This window comes from Cherax quadricarinatus, chromosome 35 (assembly GCF_038502225.1).
Source record: "Cherax quadricarinatus isolate ZL_2023a chromosome 35, ASM3850222v1, whole genome shotgun sequence".
NCBI lineage: Eukaryota > Metazoa > Arthropoda > Malacostraca > Decapoda > Parastacidae > Cherax > Cherax quadricarinatus.
In genome coordinates this window covers 21153073-21172910 of record NC_091326.1, presented here as the reverse complement: position 1 = coordinate 21172910, position 19838 = coordinate 21153073, and the positions used below count along the sequence as shown (strand labels likewise).

Genomic DNA, 19838 nt, shown 5'->3' with positions numbered 1-19838 from the left:
AGATCACTATATCTTTATGTGTCAAGTACCAAAACACCTTGAAACACAACTATGTAATATTATATAAGAAACAACAGTATATAGTACTAGACACTGAAAAAAAAATTGAAAATGACATCAAAATTTGGCATCAATAAACTGTAAAACATAAGTGCTGCTGTGTGCATTTATGCCACTTTTGTTATCGAGTGATCATTTTTTCAAGTTTCAACACCATAAAAGTATTAATGTTCTTTTGATTACAGTTTTCTTTTTGTAATTCTATTCAGAAAAATATCCTCTTTTCAACATTTTGTTCTCAAAATTTCCCTATACAGGTGGCAATTAGCAATGCATAACCTCCACATCTGAAGGATTAAATACCATCTGTTATTTACTGACAATCTACTATTCTCCCCTTTATCTGTTATTCTTTCATTTCCACCTTTGGTATCCTCACATATTTTACTTCGATAGTTTACTTTCTGTTACGAGTATGGCCATACCTGTTTTATTTTATAATAGGATACACCCCCTTATTTTACAATATACATGTTAAGGCTAATATTAATGCTAATAAAAACTTAGCTGAACTATCAATTCAGAGTATGCCAGAACTCGTAAGTGACGGACTTAGTCTCATTCCCATCCAGCATGACTTAGAAGAGCATAGACCACAAATTAACCCACAAGGTCAACAAGGCTTGTTCAGTCAACTGAAAGATTAATTTGCTAGAGTATAAATAACTCGAAAGTGACAAGCTTAAGAAAGGGAGTCGAGTATGAAAGAAAAACGACCACCAGAGAAAACTTGACATGTCTCTTATGAGAGGTCAGTGATTAACTGAGTGAGATATGCTCCCTTGGCTATGCAAGCCCGGACTAGAAGTGAGAGTGCTAGTCAGAGTGAGTGTGAAGGACCTACGCTAACCGAGTGCTGTAAAGCTACTCAGAGCAAGGGTGGTGAACCTACTCTGAGCAAGTGCTGTGAACCTACTTCTAGTCCAGGCTTGCATAGCCAAGGGAGCATATCTCACTCAGTTAATAATTGATCTCTCATAAGAGACATGTCAAGTTTTCTCTGGTGGTCGTTTTTCTTTCATACTCGACTCCCTTTCTTAAGCTTGTCGCTTTCGAGTTATTTATACTCTAGCGAATTAATCTTTCAGTTGACTGAACAAGCCTTGTTGGCCTTGTGGGTTAATTTGTGGTCTATGCTCTTCTAAGTCATGCTGGATGGGAATGAGACTTACGAGTTCTGGCATATTCTGAATTGATAGTTCAGCTAAGTCTTTATTAGCATTAATATTAGCCTTAACATGTATATTATAAAATAAAGGGGCATATCCTATTATAAAATAAAACGGGTATGGCCATAATCGTAACACTTCCATACTTGTCATGTGTAGCAATTGTCATGTCAGCCCCCCATTCTTTGATATTTTCTTTATTCTACCCACTGCCTCATGCACTTTCCCTGCACTCACATCAGACTTTTCCTTACTACTTCTTCTTTCAACGCACTGGCCATATCCCACTTAGGCAGGGTGACCCAAAAAGAAAAACAAAAGTTTCTCTTCATAACTTAAGTAATATGTACAGGAGAAGAGGTTATTAACCCCCTGCTCCTTCCTTACTACTATAAGATATTATTTCTCCATGCCCAATGCATGAAATTACTGCCCCCCATTTTTCATCAACATATAACAGTTGAAAATAGTTGATTAACAAAAGTTCTGTAGGTATGTTAGTTGTACTCCCTCAGTAGCTTCTAGCATCACATTCAAAGTTTGCTAATCTGTGATTTTTTTCCTGCTCTTGCCCATTATCTGCAACACATATATGTATTGTACACTGTCATTATGTATGCCCTTATAAGATCTTGGAACCATGATGATCATTCAATACAGTGGAATAACAGTATCAGCAATTTTGGCACAATGATCTGCAGCATGCATATGCTATTACATCTCACATACATATAGTATATAGTACTGTTGTATGTTATATTGGATGACTAATACTGTGGGTACATTGATCATTAGGGTCTGCAATGTATCCCCTCTTTTCCACATTATAGTCAAATCTACTGTATAACTTCCATGTTTACCACTCACAAGTATTTAAGGAGTGCATTAAAGGCTGATCAGAAACAATTCTACAACCTTTCTAAGTAGATATATATACAGAGCATTTTACTAGTAAATGAGTGGGATAAATCATGCTCAGAAACACTATTTAATTAAAAAAATCAAGTTTTAAGAGAAAGATACCAGTCCATAGGATTTTGGACTAATTAACTACAACTGTATTAGTTTTCTGAAATACAAAATTTACTGCTATGTCTATCAAGATGTGCTTCTGCTAACTCTAACCAACAGCATTTTCACATTACAGAAGCAATTCACAAGTCATGGTAGTCAACATAAGGTAACTCAATAAATTTCTCACTAAACATATCAGCAAGAATAATGTCTCAAGTCATGACCAAGCTAGACTATTATACACACACCACCTCTTGTTCCATACAGCCGGGCCAGATTTGCCTATTCTCTCCATCGATTTTTTTACCTCTGCCATACAGTGCAGTACAGCCCATATGAATACAGCTACGTCACTGAATACAATAAAAGAACTATAACAGTAATCCATACAGGCAGAGGCAGAACCAGTACATGTGTGACTTTTTGATTAAGTCACATATGTAATCACACGTATGACTTAACCAAAAATATAAGAATATTTACATCAAAGTCTTTGGGATACAACTGTATATTACGGTACAATTAATGCTAATATACTGGCAATACCATACAGCTTAATACATGAAAAAGATGTCTGTCACACTTATAAAAAAGAATACATTATAATACAGTGGACCCCCGGTTAACGATATTTTTTCATTCCAGAAGTATGTTCAGGTGCCAGTACTGACCGAGTTTGTTCCCATAAGGAATATTGTGAAGTAGATTAGTCCATTTCAGACCCCCAAACATACACATACAAACGCACTTACATAAATACACTTACATAATTGGTCGCATTGGGAGGTGATCGTTAAGCGGGGGTCCACTGTATATATAAAGATTTTTTCCATCTGGAATTTTTTTTTTTTACACACCGGCCATCTCCCACCGAGGTAGGGTATAGTAACATTAAAAACTGTATTCTATTATAAATAAGATATAGAGGAGAGCTTAATCTCCTTTCATGCAATATTAGTAAATTTTACTGTTTACTTTTCTTAATTCAGAAAGCACTGCAAGTAATATTTACATACTAAATACGTACAGGTATTTCTGTTGATCTAACATGATGTTCATACAATGTTGATACTTTATCCATTGTAAACATTAGTCACGAGTCTGAAACTCCTAATTTGCAACACAAAATTTCGTGAAAGCTTATCACTAATTTCTATTTAGTTATTCAGTTTTCGTTAAGGGTTTTGCCAAATAAATATGGAATGTTTCTTGAAATAAATCTTACCTGTAAAATTGCCATTCTTCAATGACAAGAATATCTCTGAAAACCTGAAACCCACTACTGAGCTTCCAGGTAAGGACGGTAGCCCAGGTATCGATAAAGGAAGCGGTGGGCTGGAGAGTGGGCTGTGTTTTGGTTTGATCCACTGCGAGAGGTGAGGTTGTGAATGTCTCCGATGCTATTTTCATTCACATTACTGAACCATGTATCTGAGGCTTGCTGAAATGATATACTGGACAGAGAAATACAGTGGTTAGTATTATGGAACACATACAGTACACTAAATATGTTACAGCACAATATATTTTATTAATTTATTTCTTTTATAATAAAGTACAGGTCCTCCATCACAAATCTGGCATCACTGGGACCTGTAGTGTGCTAGATTACTGAGTCTGCCGGATTCCAGAGTGGTTAGGTTAGGATACACTTAATAAAATTAACCAACTTGACTTACACAAGAAAGTTCATCGAACGTGGGCAAAAATCGAACATTTCCACTTTGAGCTCAATTTCAAGGTATGTGTACTTTTCATCGTGAAACCAATCGAAATCATATTTGTTTCTATAATACTTCTTCCATTCTATCAAATGAGACCAAAAAAACGAGAATACAACCATAAAAAAACACGAAAATATACCGCAAAGAGGCGGCTAATGGCTGAGAAGTGAACTCCCTTATTTATCATCCGTTTTTTAATTTTTGGTGTACGTTAACCCTTTCAGGGTCCATGCCATAGATCTATGGCTTTACGTTGAGGGTCCAAACCGTAGATCTACGCCATGAGCTCAACTCACTCTGATAAGCTGTGAGCGGTAAATTTGGGCCTAGATATGAGAGAATACATCTATGTGGTATGTGTGCACCACATAAAACAAATCCTGCAGCACAGTGCATAATGAGAGAAAAAACTGAGACCGTAATTTTCGATTAAAACAGCAACTTTGCAGTGTTATTTCGTATGTTTTTCATAGTTGTATTTGTGATTTCTTGGTCTCATTCGATAGAATGGAAGGTATATTACAGAAATAGAGATGATTTTTATTGGTTTTATTACTGAAACTGAGCTCAATGTAGCGTTCGAGTTCTAATGACCAGAGCTTTGGTAAGATGGGTAAGGATGGAAATATTGGAAAAGGGTTGGAGGGGGGGGGAGAGGTAGGATATAAAAGGTAAGTGGCCCAACCACTTTGGTGTAATTTAAAAAGTGTATGTGAATTGATAAGATATTCTTTAAGGGGTATAATACTAACCCATCAGAGTCACATAGATATAATAGGTATATAAGTACATGACTCTGAATTGGTAGTAGTTATACAAGTTGCAACTGCTTTTTTTTTTTTTTTTTTTTTTTTTTTTTGGCGATTGTACAACGGATATTTATACGACAAGAAAGGCAATAATTTTCTGGCCAGTTTATAAGCTCGTGACAATAGCTTCTTAATGGTGGTGTCCAACAATAGTCAATAGCATAATTTTACATTAGAAAGTTATTTAAGATGTCTCCCTAATTGGGGGCGATGATTTTCTCAGTATACATAGAAGGGTTCTGGTGGTATCCAATCTTCTTCGTCAGGTAAGTTGCTCAAAATTATGGGTCGAGGGTAATCATCTTTATGAATAAAACGACGAACCCTCTGTGGGAGAGTCATTCTTTGAGTCCTGTGAGGCGGAGTATTGATGGTGTAATCGGTGGTATTTATCACTTGTATAGGATGTTCTCTATCTGGCATGTATAGTTCTTGCATTGTATAAAGTTGTTTCTTTTTTAGGGTGTCAAGGCGTACATTTATGGCAGTAATATCTTGTTGTGTGTGTAAATCTGCCATTTTAACTCTGTCTCTCCTCCTGGTATCGGTAATAAAGCGAAGAGCTCTATTCTGGACCCTTTGTAACCGTAGCATGTTGGTCTTTGTTGTTAATGACATTGGGACACAAGGGTATTCAAGTATAGGTCTTATTATCATTTTATACAGATGTTTTTTGACATGTTGAGGGGCTTGATTGAATCGAAAGAGTCTGCTAAGACCGGCTTTGGCTGTGTTGATCTTTTTAGTTACATGAGATGTTGAGTGGAGCAGCCTGTCTATTTCATATCCCAAGATCTTGTTAGGGTTTCTAATGGCTACAGGTGTACCTCTGATGGAGATACCCCCTTTATCTTCGATGGTTGATGCAAAACATCCTATCGTGCTAACAAGGACCTTGTCAGGATTAGTCGTAATTCTCCATTTCTTCTCCCAATTAGATGTTCGACGAAGTTCAATATTCATTTTTTCTATGACTCTCTCATACTTGTATTTTCCTGTTACTGGAGTTGATGAGACGACATGAATAACATCATCTGCAAACTGTGTCACAATTGTGTCATTAAACTCTGGTTGAGGAAGGTCATTCACATAAATGTTAAACAGAAGTGGACTGAGACAAGAACCTTGTGGGACACCAGCCGTCGGTATAAAAGGTTCTGTCGACTTGCCATGAAAGGTGGGAATGATTTTTCTTTGAGTTAAGAAATTATAAATTACTCTGAGAAAAGTCCAGTTATGGTCTGGTAGGTCAATGAGTTTGTATATAAGGCCATCATGCCATAAGCTATCAAAAGCTTTATGAACATCTCTGGTGGCAATTAAGGCAAGATTGCCCTGCTGTTTTAGACTTGCTACAGTGTCAAAAATAACATTTATTGCATGATTGGTACCTCTATGTGTTCTAAAGCCAAATTGTTTTTCAGTAAACAAGTGATTAAACTCCATATAGTAATTCAATCTGTTGGAAATGACTTTCTCAAGAACTTTTCCAGTGACTTCAAGTAAAGATATAGGTCTATAGTTCCCAGGTTGGTGGATGTCTTTATTGGGCTTAGCAAGAAAGATCATCCTAGCAGTCTTAAAAACAACTGGAAAATGTCCTGAGGCCAAGATGGCATTAAAGATATTTACCAAGGACTGTTTGCAATTTCTAGGTAGGTACTTTATTTGTTTCATTGTTATTCCAGAGAGGCCAGGGGCTCTATTTCTCATTCTTCCAATAACCTGACTTATCTCTAGTAATGTAATAGGTCTAGTAAGCGGGTGGGTATCTTCAAGAGTTGAAGTATCGATGGTAGGTAGTGGTTGTAGATCATCCAAGTTCTCATCTCTCCATTCATTTACTAACTGATAATGATTATTATTAAATTGACGACTGTTATTGTGAGAGAGAATTTTCTCCCATACATCACCCATCAAATTAGCCTGGTCCTGTGGATCGTCAAGTTTAATTTCAACATCTTCATCATCCTCATCAGTGAAGGTATGAACTAGGTAGTTAGGAACCTTGTGCTTTCCCCCTAAAAGTTGTCGGATCTTACTCCAAAATTTTGCTGGTTCACGTTTATATTGATTAGCTTGAAGAACTAGAAATTTCCATATGTCTCGTTTGTGTTGACTAATCATGTTAATTAATTCGTGCCTTAATCGGTGCAGTGTAGCTGCTGGTGGTTGTCGCGTTTGAAGATGCCTTCGACATTCTGCTTGATAATTTCTTAAAGTGTCTCTAATTTCTCTAGTAGGTTTATATTGTTGGTATATCTTTGTGGAAGCTAATTGGCAAGTTGCATTGGTAGCTTCAATTATTCGATTGTGCAGGGACCTGATTGCATCATCAATTGCAGTGGAAGGTAGATTTTCCAAAGACACAATTTCATCCTCACCCAGATATGCCCTGAAGGGGTCAAATCCTAGGGTGTTAAGATTGGGTTTAGGAGTTACAGGTATTCTAAATGGAGAAGTTTGTAGTTGTATTATAACAGGGATATGGTCAGATCCTACATTTCCACCAGGAGATATACGACAGTGAAAGATGTCACAGTCTCTGTTTGTCAGTACTATATCTGGTGTTCCTGGATGAGGTCCAATGTACGATTTGAAGAATGGGCCTTGAAATGACAAGTTTCTAGCTGTCATGATATTAAAGAGTTGTTTTCCTTTTAAGTCACCCAGTGGAATACCAGCTCCACAGTTAAAGAGGGCAGGGTGATGAGCATTAAAATCTCCAGCTAGAATTGTTGGAATATTTCTGCTTAATATCCTATGTAGAGGAATTGACTCTATATATGGCTGTCTCGGGGGAAAATATCCAGTTCCTATCACTAGTTGTCCATGCGACGTTGTTAGTTCTATTGCAAGAATGTTATCTTCATCAATATGAATATGTATTTTTAAATGTATATCCTAATTTAACCAAGATGGCTACACCACTAAAGGGTCCTCTCGATTTCTCCACAGTACAGTATCCACGTAATTTAATATGTTGATCAACTCTTGCAGCTGTCTCGTTCAAAAGTACATGTATAACATCGGGATTGTAGTTATGTAGTTCAACCTCAAGAAGGTAACGGTTATTAAAGAAATGTTGAACATTAAGTTGGAAAATTGTAATCCCCATTATTTCTTTTTCTTCGCTCGTACACTGCGTTCTGAATGCCTGCAACTAATGTCATGTGTTGTATCTACACTATCCCTGCTGGACTCGTCAAGGGGAGGAGGGAACTTTTGCATGGATGCTTGTGTATTAAAAATGCCATCATCTTCACTACAGGTAGTAATATTAACAGACTCATTAGAATCGTTAGAGTCGTTAGAGTCATCATCATAAAACTGAGTTGTGCTATTCTCAGTTTCAGGAAGCAGAGGCTCGTGAGAGTTAATGGGAGACTGTGTAGGCTCCAAGGGAATATTAGATAGGCAAGGTGAGTTACCTTGGGAAAGTTCCTGTTCAACAGGATCAGCTACAATAGCGAGAGAGTAGGCACCACTTTCTGGGGCATTGTTATGTTCAGGTGTTGACTTATCGGGTTGAGAGGAGTTGACAACCTGGGTTTGTGAGGAGGGCGATCCCTGGGCCAGGGATGACTTAGGCTTATTTTTAGATGTAGAGTATGGTACATACTTCTTGTTATGAGAAGGCTGGGTCATAATAGCCTTCACATTTTCAGGGATAGTGATGGGAGTGATCCCATTATCCATTAACAGATCATTTAAAACCTGAGAGCAGAGTTGAATGTCACCACCTGCTATGTCTTTGGCCAACAAGTACATTAGTTGTGCTCTCGTTATATCCCCGTCTGTGGATACCTGAGACATATGAGATGCGACTGAACCTTGTTGTTTTGTCTGTTGTAAGTGAGGGTTAGATTGGGGTGCTCCAAGAGGGGCAGAATTCCAAACATTGGAACCATTGGTAGAGACCTGAGGAGTCCCACTTGATCCAGGCAGAGCTGGGAAGGAAGCTTGGGACATGGTTGGTGGTGCCTGGGGAGTGGTCTTCTTAGAAGTGGATAGTTTCTTGGCGTCAAGAATTTTCTGCATTTCCTTTTTTCTTTCAGGACAAATAGCAGAAACAGCATGATGTTTTCCATTACAGAGGACAGAAATGTTAAATTCTTGCCGATGTTCAAGAGTAAACAAATGACCTCACACGTCTAATACATGCCAGCTGGTGGGTCTAATATACATTCACAAATGTGCTGATATTATTTATACAATTATTACAATATTGCATGACAGTAAATCTTCTATTTTTTGGTTTGAATAAAAATTCATTATGTGAATTAAAAATCAAAATAGAATTCATTTGTAAGGCCTGAAAACATAACTAATGAACAGAGGAAATGTTAGTTTAGTGCCAGGAATGCCTGCACTATTTATTCTGGATCCTATTTTGAAATTGGAATATTTTGAACTTTGCACTAAACTGGCCAAATTACCAATTTCCAATCACTTTATTTTGTAGTTGAAACAGCTGAGTTGGCACTTTCTTGTGCTCAATCGATAGAATAGAAGTAATACTAGTGAAATAGCTAAGAATTTAATTGACTGGGATAAGGTAATTGGCCTAAAATGGGAGTCAAAGTCGGCAAAATCGCCGATGCGTAAATATCACTGACACATCAAAATTCGCGAGAGCATAATTTCATTAATTTTCCATCAAATTTCGTACTTTTTGTTTTATTACCTTCATAAGAAGATTCTCTACCATTTCATATGAAAAAATAACAAAATTATTTTTTGAAAATTTTTGGACACTGGTGCGCACTTAGAAATTTGGCCTCTGGACCCTGAAAGGGTTAAGAAGCATCTTTCTATCATACACTGCCAAGTTTCAATAAGGTAGCCCAAAAAAAACAACTGAGAAAAAAATATTTACGAAAAATCATATATGGCAAGCCCAAGCCAGATACTGGAAATAAATCACTTTGTCTGACTTTTTTGGGTTATCCTAGGTTCTCTATACATACACTGCTATGTATGATAATCTATGTAACTGTATTTGTGTATACCTGAATAAACTTATTTATTTACTTCTATTCTGTTGATTAAGTACAAGAAACCGCCCTTTCACCTATTTCAACTACCCAATAAAGTGGTCAGAAATTGGCAATTTGGCCAATTTCACACGAATTTCAACAGATGCCTATTTCAAAATAGGGTCCAGGATAAACAATGCAGACATTCCTGGCACTAAAGTAACATTTTCTCTGTTTATTAGTCATGGCTCCAGGCCCCTCTTATATTACTCTTACTTACCATTTGGAATTTTTATTCACACAAAAAATAGAAGATTTACTGTTATGCAGACTACTGCATTACTGTAATAATTGTATAAATATCACCCCATTCTTGACTGCACATTGGAATTTGGACTGGGAGGTGCACACGTATTAGACAGTGACATCATTTGTTTACTCTTGAACATTGCTAAAGAATTGAACATTTCCACTACCTTGAGTGCAATTTCAAGGTACTTTTCGTCGTGAAAGCAATCAAAATCATATCTATTTCTGTAATAACGAGAATGCAACCATAAAAACCATACAGATATATGCCGCTATGGGGCCACTAATGGCTGAGAAGTAAACTCCGTTATTTATGGTCTGTTTTCTTGTTAAGAAGCATCTTTCCATCATACATTGCCCAAGTTTCAGTAAGATAGCCCAACAAACAACTGAGAGAGAAAAAATAATAATTATAATAATAATAATATCTTCATTTACTACACGTACATGTATATGGTATACAGGCCTAGCTGACATCAGTGACATACTACTACATAGAAAGCCCCTTGTTATACTAAGCATTTCAGGCAAATTAGGTCAGTGTCCCAGGATAAGACCCACACCAGTCCACTAACACCCAGGTACCCATTTCCTGATGGGTAAACATAGACAACAGGTGTAAAGAAACACACCCAATGTTTCTACCCTGACTGGGAATCAAATATTTATCAAAAATCATGTATGGCTACCAGGCCAGATACTAGAAATAAGCCACTTTGTCTGATTTTTTTGGGTTATCCTAGGTTCTCTACACATATGCTGCTGTGTGTGATAATCTACGTAGAGAAAATAGCTTTTTTTGCTTCAGTTTTATGGTGCAGTACAAGTGTATATCACAGTTAGCCATGCTATACGTACTCCGTTTTCTCTAATATAAGCCCCTAGACAGGGATAGGAGAATGGTACTTGATCCCTTTATCCTCTTCATACCTCTGTCGAACTGCTTGGTATAATGCCAAATATTATTCATTCTGCAGTATTTAACATGTTTTTATGTTATTTATATTGTTTATTATGTCATATTAGATCAATTGTGATAGGCAAATAAGCCATAGTGTTGATATTAGCGTAATAATAAGCATATTCTCCTGCATCATGAGACTGAGCTCATGGCAGCCGACAGTGGCTTCAAAGCCACCTTATCTTTAATGGACAATGTATGAGAAACATTTCTTTTATTCGTTGGAACCATGGCTAGGGCTAAAAGTAAGCAGTTTATAACAATAAATAGAGAAAAAAAATTAGAATGACTTGTGCAGCAAGTAGTGCCACCAAACAGTGCCAGCAGGTTAGTGTGGCAACCCTGGAAATTTGAAATTATGCTAGCTGAAATTAGTGCTGAATAACTGACGGAACAGGATGTGTGATTGCCGGATTTGTGATGGTGGACCTGTACTACTGCACATACACACCATTTTATAAAATCTATCAACATATCCACCCAGCAATCCTACACATAAAATTACAACTTTAGTATTTAAAATACAAGCCTAAGACTTATTAGCCCTCTATGTTGTGTACTCAAGCAACAGTATCCACATAAACATACACATGCCCAACAAGACATCATTCCCTACAAGAGCAATATTCTGCCCAGCAAATGGAGAAACCAAAAATTATACAAAACTAAGTCTGCATAACAAATTTATTTCATACTAGAGGTAATTTTGTGTTTCAGAGCCCCATCTCTTTGCAATGTTTTTTTCATGTTAATATTAATATGTATAGGAAAGACATTCAGCCAGAAATCCTTGGATAATTAAATCTATGTGCTGGCTGCCAATCAGTAAAATTAGATAATCAAAATTCACCCATAAGGAAGTCTGCAAATTTGCAGGTAGAACTACATTTCCCAAAGCCAGAGTCTGCCTTATACCCAAGTGACCCTCAGTTTTATCAAACTATCGTGTCACAGACTTTTATATCTTTTATTCTGAGCTTCGTGGTAGTCACATTTTTAGAAGCGGATAAGAAGAGTGATGGTGATATTACTGATGTGGATGAACTACAATACAGATTATCACCAATGAGCTCTACACTAAGGACCAGGAATGTTCCAGAATCTCATACATAATGTACTGTATCTTGCACATACTGTACAAAAAATACATTAATAAAACCAGTCGTCATCAATGCACGTAACAGATGATGGGAGACAGCTGTTGAGGTGAAATAAAAGATACTCATGCAGATTTAACCCCTTACTTGATTGAAAAATGCATCCAAAATGGAATACCACAAGAAAAGGCCTTCATTTTACAGTAAACACTCCTAAGATACTATATAGCTTGTGTTTTAAATATTCTGTGAGGTAGAATTAGTGGCAAGGCCATTATTTTGGAGTGGGGGAGGCCAAGCATCACTACTCAGTGTAAACAAATTAGTCGTTAATCTATCTGGACATGTACCATACAACAGGCTATCTGTGGTTACTGGTCTCTATTTTGATTCACATCACCTTGCTTCCTCTCTGGATATTAATCACTGCACCCAAAATGAATAAAAGTGATGCTGAAGGTGCCAAGACAATTCTAAGAAAATTGTAGTTGAAATTGTAGTTAGAGTGGAGGTGGGACGTGGTTGTTATGGCTAGTAGGTTACTGGCATGGCTAGTATTACACTAATTTAGCATTCCTGTGCCTTCAACAGTTACTATTTATATATGCTAGCTGCATTTATATAATCGTTGAATATGCTGGTGACTGATAATAGCATGGAAAAATTATTAAAGCAGAAAATTTCATAGAGTTTACACAGCATCACAAGCCAGCATTGTCCTAAATACACTGTACGTACTGCTAAAAATATTACAGTTCTTAATTATAATATTAGATCCCTAAGCAAACACTATGATGACCAAACCATACCACAGGTGGGGTTAGAACCAGCAATCAGAGAGTCACAAAACTCCAGACCGTCGCGTTAACCACTGGACCAGCAATCGTGTCATTACGATTTCATGAGTCACTATGATGACCTCCTGGTACTCATTTGATTCCCTAAAGACAACCTTTTCCTGTATTATTCTCACTGAAACCTGGCTTAAACAGGACACAATAGATATCTACTCACTACCAGGATACAAAGCAATCCACAACTGCAGACCACACAAATTTGGGGGTAGTATTGCAATCTATTACTCTAATGAACTATCTTGTTACAACACCACTTGCTATAGTGATGAATATGGAGAAAATATTTTTGCAAATTTTACTGTAAAAAACCTTAAAACTCCTATAACAATTGGAGCCATTTACCGGATGCCACATACAAACATCCCAATTTTAGTGATAAACTAAAGACACTAATAACAAACAACTAAATGAACAAGCACCACCTTCTCTTAGCTGGAGACTTCAACATTAACCCTGGCCTAACAGATAATCAGCCTGTAACTGATTTCATCAATAATATGAACAACACACTTCTAAAAGCAACTATAACAAAACCAACCAGGCTAACTGAGACAAATGCAACCATAATTGACCATATATGGACCAATATACTAGCCCCCTTTAAATCAAGGATAATCACAGACAGTACTACTGATCACTACCCCACCTTCCTCTTAACAAACATTAGTAAACAACCACTGGAATACAACAAAGTTTCTTTTAGACTCCATGACGAGGCCTTAACAAGTAACTTCACAGCAGAGCTAGGGATTGTTGACTGGCCTACAGAATTCTCCAATACCAATAGTATTGATGACTGGATAGACATATTTCTTAACAAATTACTTAGATTATATAACAAACATTGTCCCATAAAAAGGAAACAGATTACATGTACAAATAAATGGCTAGGTTGCCCATAGCTAAATAACAGCATACCAAGATCCATTGATAAGAAACATCAAAATGAAAAACAATACAGACAGGGCTTAATACACAAGGATATTATTAAACATTATGCATCAATTCTCACCAAACTAATAAGAAAGGCCAAGCAATTGTACTAGTCAAGCAGATTCAGCGAAACAAGAGGAGATATAAAAAAGACCTGGAAAACACCCTCTCAGATTCTGGGCACCCACAAACTGAAAAAAATAGGGATATTGTCCTAAGTAAACCGAATGAAACACAACAACAGCCTATTGATATAGTTAACAAGATAAATGACTTCTCAACCATAGGATCAAATCTCGCCAGCAGAATCCAAGCGACCAACGCCCGAGCAAGTGATTACTAAGATGGGAATTTCCCAACCTCCTTCTATCTTGCACCCACTGAACCCACTGAAGTCACCTCGATTATCAAATCACTTAAAAATAAATCAGGGAATGTGTCTCAAGTCCCACCATTATTGTACAAGCAAGCAGCTCATGTACTTTTGCCTGCTATTTCATTACTCTTAACAAATTACTAGAAAGTTAAAAGATAAAGAATCACACATAAAGTGGGAGTTGTCACAGTTGCTCTTTGCTGATGACACTGTGCTCTTGAGAGATTCTGAAGAGAAGGTGCAGAGGTTGGTGGATGAATTTGGTAGGGTGTGTAAAAGAAGAAAATTAAAAGTGAATACAGGAAAGAGTAAGGTTATGAGGATAACAAAAAGATTAGGTGATGAAAGATTGGATATCAGATTGGAGGGAGAGGGTATGGAGGAGGTGAATGTATTCAGATATTTGGGAGTGGACGTGTCAGCGGATGGGTCTATGAAAGATGAAGTGAATCATAGAATTGATGAGGGGAAAAGGGTGAGCGGTGCACTAAGGAGTCTGTGGAGACCAAGAACTTTGTCCTTGGAGGCAAAGAGGGGAATGTATGAGAGTATAGTTTTACCAACGCTCTTATATGGGTGTGAAGCATGGGTGATGAATGTTGCAGCGAGGAGAAGGCTGGAGGCAGTGGAGATGTCATGTCTGAGGGCAATGTGTGGTGTGAATATAATGCAGAGAATTCGTAGTTTGGAAGTTAGGAGGAGGTGCGGGATTGCCAAAACTGTTGTCCAGAGGGCTGAGGAAGGGTTGTTGAGGTGGTTCGGACATGTAGAGAGAATGGAGCGAAACAGAATGACTTCAAGAGTGTATCAGTCTGTAGTGGAAGGAAGGCGGGGTAGGGGTCGGCCTAGGAAAGGTTGGAGGAGGGGGGTAAAGGAGGTTTTGTGTGCGAGGGGCTTGGACTTCCAGCGGGCATGTGTGAGCATGTTTGATAGGAGTGAATGGAGACAAATGGTTTTTAATACTTGATGTGCTGTTGGAGTGTGAGCAAAATAACATTTATGAAGGGATTCAGGGAAACCGGCAGGTCGGACTTGAGTCCTGGAGATGGGAAGTACAGTGCCTGCACTCTGAAGGAGGGGTGTTAATGTTGCAGTTTAAGAACTGTAGTATAAAGCACCCTTCTGGCAGGACAGTGATGGAGTGAGTGATGGTGGGAATCGGCCAGTGTGCTAATAATAATAAAATTACTAGAAACTAGCATCTTCCTGACACTACTAAAGACAGCAAGGGTTACACCCCACAGATGTAAATAACTACAGGCCAATATCAAACTTACCATTGCTATCCAAAATCTTCGAGAAACTCGTGCACAAGAGATTATATTCATTTATAACAGCACAAAGTATACTCAACCCCTGCCAATTTGGCTTCAGAAAAAACAAAAGCACAAACGACACAATTATAAAAATGCTAGACCTGCTATACACAGCACTGGAAAATAACGAATATCCATTAGGATTCTTTATAGACCTAAGGAAAGCTTTTGATACAGCAGACCACGGCATCCTACTCCACAAACTTGACCATTATGGTATAAGAGGCCATGCACTTACATACTTCAAATCCTAGCTTACTAACAGGTATCAATACATCTCTATTAATTAATTAAAACCTTTTCAACATGACCACTTGATACTGGGGTGCCACAGGGAAGTGTCCTTGGTCCCCTGCTCTTCCTCTTATACATCAATGATCTTCCCAATGTATCACAACACTTGAAACCTATTCTCTTTGCTGACGACACAACTTATGTCATCTCCCACCTGAATCTTGCTTCACTCAACACCATTGCTAATGAAGAGCTTCTCAAAATATCGACCTGGATGACTGCCAATAAACTTACACTTAATAGTGACAAAACCTTCTATATTATGATTGACAACACTCTTATTGCTAAACATAATGAGGGCAAATTCCTGGGCCTACACCTTGACAGCAACCTGAAATTCAACACACATTTCCAACACATAACAAAAAATGTATCCAAAATGGTTGGGATCCTCTCTAAGATACATTACTATGAACCACAATCAGCCCTACTAACAGTATACTATTCACTCATTTATCCCTACCTCACCTATGCTATTTGTGCCTGGGGTTCAGCAGTAGCAACCCACCTACAGTCAATAATAACCCAACAAAAAGCTGCAATAAGAATTACCACGCAATCCACTCCTCGGCAACACTTCCCCCCCCTACTCTTCAAGGACCTAAACTTACTCACTGTACAGAACATTCACACCTATTACTGTGCAACCTACATTTACAGAACCATAAATTCCAATACTGACCCTGAACTAAAACACTTTCTTGATAGTTGCAACAGGACCCATAGACATAATATCAGACACAAAAATCTCTATGACATTCTTCATGTCCGGCTAAACCTCTACAAAAATTTGATGTATATAAAAGGGCCTAAAATCTGGAACTCATGCCTGAAAACTCTAGAACTGCAGACTCAACCACCATTTTCAAAACTACCGTTAAAAAAGTCTTATCTCCCTAACGCACCCCATCATTAGCTAACCAAATGAAAATCACCCAATTTTCTTTTTTGTGTCACGAACACATCCAAACCAATGTAGTCCTACTCTCGACATCTGTAATTCCCCTTAATTTACACTTACACCCACCCAATTGACTGTAAACATAAAATTACTAATATTTTTTTTTCTCAACAAACCGGCCGTATCCTACCAAGGCAGGGTGGCCCAAAAAGAAAAATGAAAGTTTTTCTTTTTAAATTTAGTAATTTATACAGGAGAAGGGGTTACTAGCCCCTTGCTCCCGACATTTTAGTTGCCTCTTACAACACGCATGGCTTACGGAGGAAGAATTCTGTTCCACTTCCCCATGGAGGTCAGAGGAAATAAACAAGAACTAGAAAGAAAATAGAAGAAAACCCAGAGGGGTGTGTATATATATATGCTTGTACATGTATGTGTAGTGTGACCTAAGCGTAAACAGAAGTAGCAAGACATACCTGAAATCTTGCTTGTTTATGAGACAGAAAAAAGGACACCAGCAATCCTACCATCATGTAAAACAATTACAGGCTTTTGTTTTACACTCACTTGGCAGAACGGTAGTACCTCTCTGGGCGGGTTGCTGTGTACCAACCTACTACCTGCAAAAATTACTAATATGTACAGCTATTGTCTATTAAATCTTAAGTTAGTCCTAAGTCTACCTAAGACATGCTTCCAAGTATACGTATAAGCTTTAATGGAAACAGAAAAATCCAACCCCATTACTAAATTTATCATTTATAATATTACTACATAAATTGTTCTACCTCAATACTTCAAATCTAATTATGTATGTGCCTAATTAGAAAAGTATCTAATTAAGTATTTATCTAATAATGTATATTCAAATGTGCTGCTCCATAACCTATATCAATATAGAGTAAGAATTAGTACTAGTCTGCTTGAAATGCCTAGGCATGCTAGTGGCCGTCTCCAGTTATTAAGTTCTGATGAATTGAAAAGTGTTGCATGTGTCTAATTTGGATGTCAGGGAACCGGGGTAAATTATCCCAAATGAGATAAAAAATGAAAATCTCAGGGGTAATGAAAGGCTCAATAAACACAAATAAAATTGCACAAAAATTTATTTTATAAGCGAGGCAAATTATCATCAAAAAGCCCTAATTTTGATGAATCAAAAATGAAACATTTCTTTAAAACCTGAAAAGATTTCCAATGAAATTCTTTAGTTCCCTAATGAGATTTTAACCCCTTGACTGTCGCAACCCCAAATCCTGAGGTGTCTCCTGGTGTTGCAAAATTTCCAAAAACAAAAAAAAAAAAAAAAAAAAAAAAAAAAAAAAAAAAAAAAAAAAAAAAAAAGTGAGCGATTTCGCTCACTTTGAGCCCTCTTTTTGGCTAATTCCGTTGTTCTAGTCGACCAAACTCATAGCTATTTCTTTAGAACTCCATTTTTTTCTATCGAATGAGTACAAGAAACCGCTCATTTACTGATTTCAACTACCCAATAACATGGTCAGAAATTTGCAATTTGGCCAATTTCACAAAAATTAAAAAATATGACAATTTCAAAATTGGGTCCAGAATGAACAATGCAGACATTCCTGGCTCTACAATAACATTTTCTTTGTTCATTAGTCACATCTCCAGGCCCCTCTGATATTACTCTTGCTTTCTATTTTGAATTTTTATTCAAACAAAAAATAGAAGATTTACTGATATGCAGACTACTGCAATATTGTAATTATTGTACAAATAATGTCAATCCATTCATGACTGCATATTAGAATGGCTACTTGGACAATTATTGGAAAATGACATCATTTGTTTACTTTTGAACATCGGCAAAAATCAAACATTTCCCCTACTTTGAGCTCCATTTCAAGGTTCTTTTCATAGTAAAACCAATCAAAATCATCTCTATTTCTATAATATGTTTCCTATTCTATCAAATGAGACCAAGAAAATGAGAATACAACCATAAATACGGGGTCCCTCTTTATCATCATTAATCCATTCCTGGAAGTGCGATGATTATCGAAATAGACGATTTTTTAATAAATTTTCCCCATAAGAAATAATGTAAATACAATTAATCTGTTCCTGACACCCAAAAGTATTAAAACAAAATTTTTTTTTACATGAAATATAGATGAAGTACATAAACAATACAATGGGACATGATGAATGAAACATTAACAGCATAACACTTACCTTTATTGGCGATTCTTCTTAGTGTTTGGAAGACTGGAGGAGGAGACAGATTGCATTACTGTTTGGAAGGGGAATCCCCTTCCATCAACACCTCAGGTACCAAGTCCTTTTCTGGGGTTACTTCTCTTCTCTGTTTCTTACTGCCACTGGGACCACCTTGAGAGTCACTAGAGTCCTGTCTCGCAAAAAAAGTGTCCAGAGAGCTCTGTTTCTGGCGTCTCTTTAAAACTTCCCTAAAATGGGCCAAGACTCTGTCACTGTACAAGTTGCCGATATGGCTTGCAACATCCTTCTCGGGGTGATGTTTCTCCATAAATCTTTCCATCCTACCCCACATTTCAAAAATCTCCTTAATTTCTGAAGAAGGCACCTTCTTCCATCTCTCTTCCTCCTCCTCCTCTGCAGCAAGATTCTGAGCTGCGATCTGTTGCTGTTCCTGCTGAAGCTTTTGCAGCTCCTCAGTGGTTAGCTCTTCGTTGTGGTCCTCCACCAACTCTTCCACATCCTCCAAACTCACATCCAACCCCATGGAACTCCCGAATGCCACAATAGAGTTCACAACTGACATAGGCTCATCAGGGTCAGCCACAAACCCTTCAAAATCCCTCTTGTGGACACAATTTCGCCACAATTTTCTCCAAGCAGAGTTCAAAGTCTTGGTAGTCACTCCCTCCCAAGCCTTACCTATAAGGCTTATGCAATGGAGGATACTGAAGTGTTTCCAAAAATCTCTTAGGGTCAAGTTAGTGTCTGACACCACATTAAAGCACTTTTAAAGTTTGAAATGACCTGCTAGTCCATGGGCTGGAGGAGAGGAGTGGCATTCGGGGGCAAGAACTTTAC

The 19838-nt window shown here is 37.5% G+C and overlaps 1 protein-coding gene across 3 annotated transcripts in view; it reads right to left on the bottom strand.

The window, feature by feature from the left end:
• The window catches only part of LOC128695078 (G protein-coupled receptor 137Ba-like), a 164218-nt gene that overhangs the window by 38608 nt on the left and 105772 nt on the right, over positions 1-19838 (bottom strand). For 2 of the 3 annotated variants that reach the window (XM_070091433.1, XM_053785470.2), the window contains exon 10: positions 3469-3697. In XM_070091433.1, coding sequence (XP_069947534.1) covers positions 3523-3697 — 175 coding nt within the window. In that variant the 3' untranslated portion in view covers positions 3469-3522. Of the gene's footprint in view, positions 1-1174; positions 3698-19838 lie in introns of those variants that run through there. The other variant, XM_070091434.1, reaches the window with a different exon arrangement.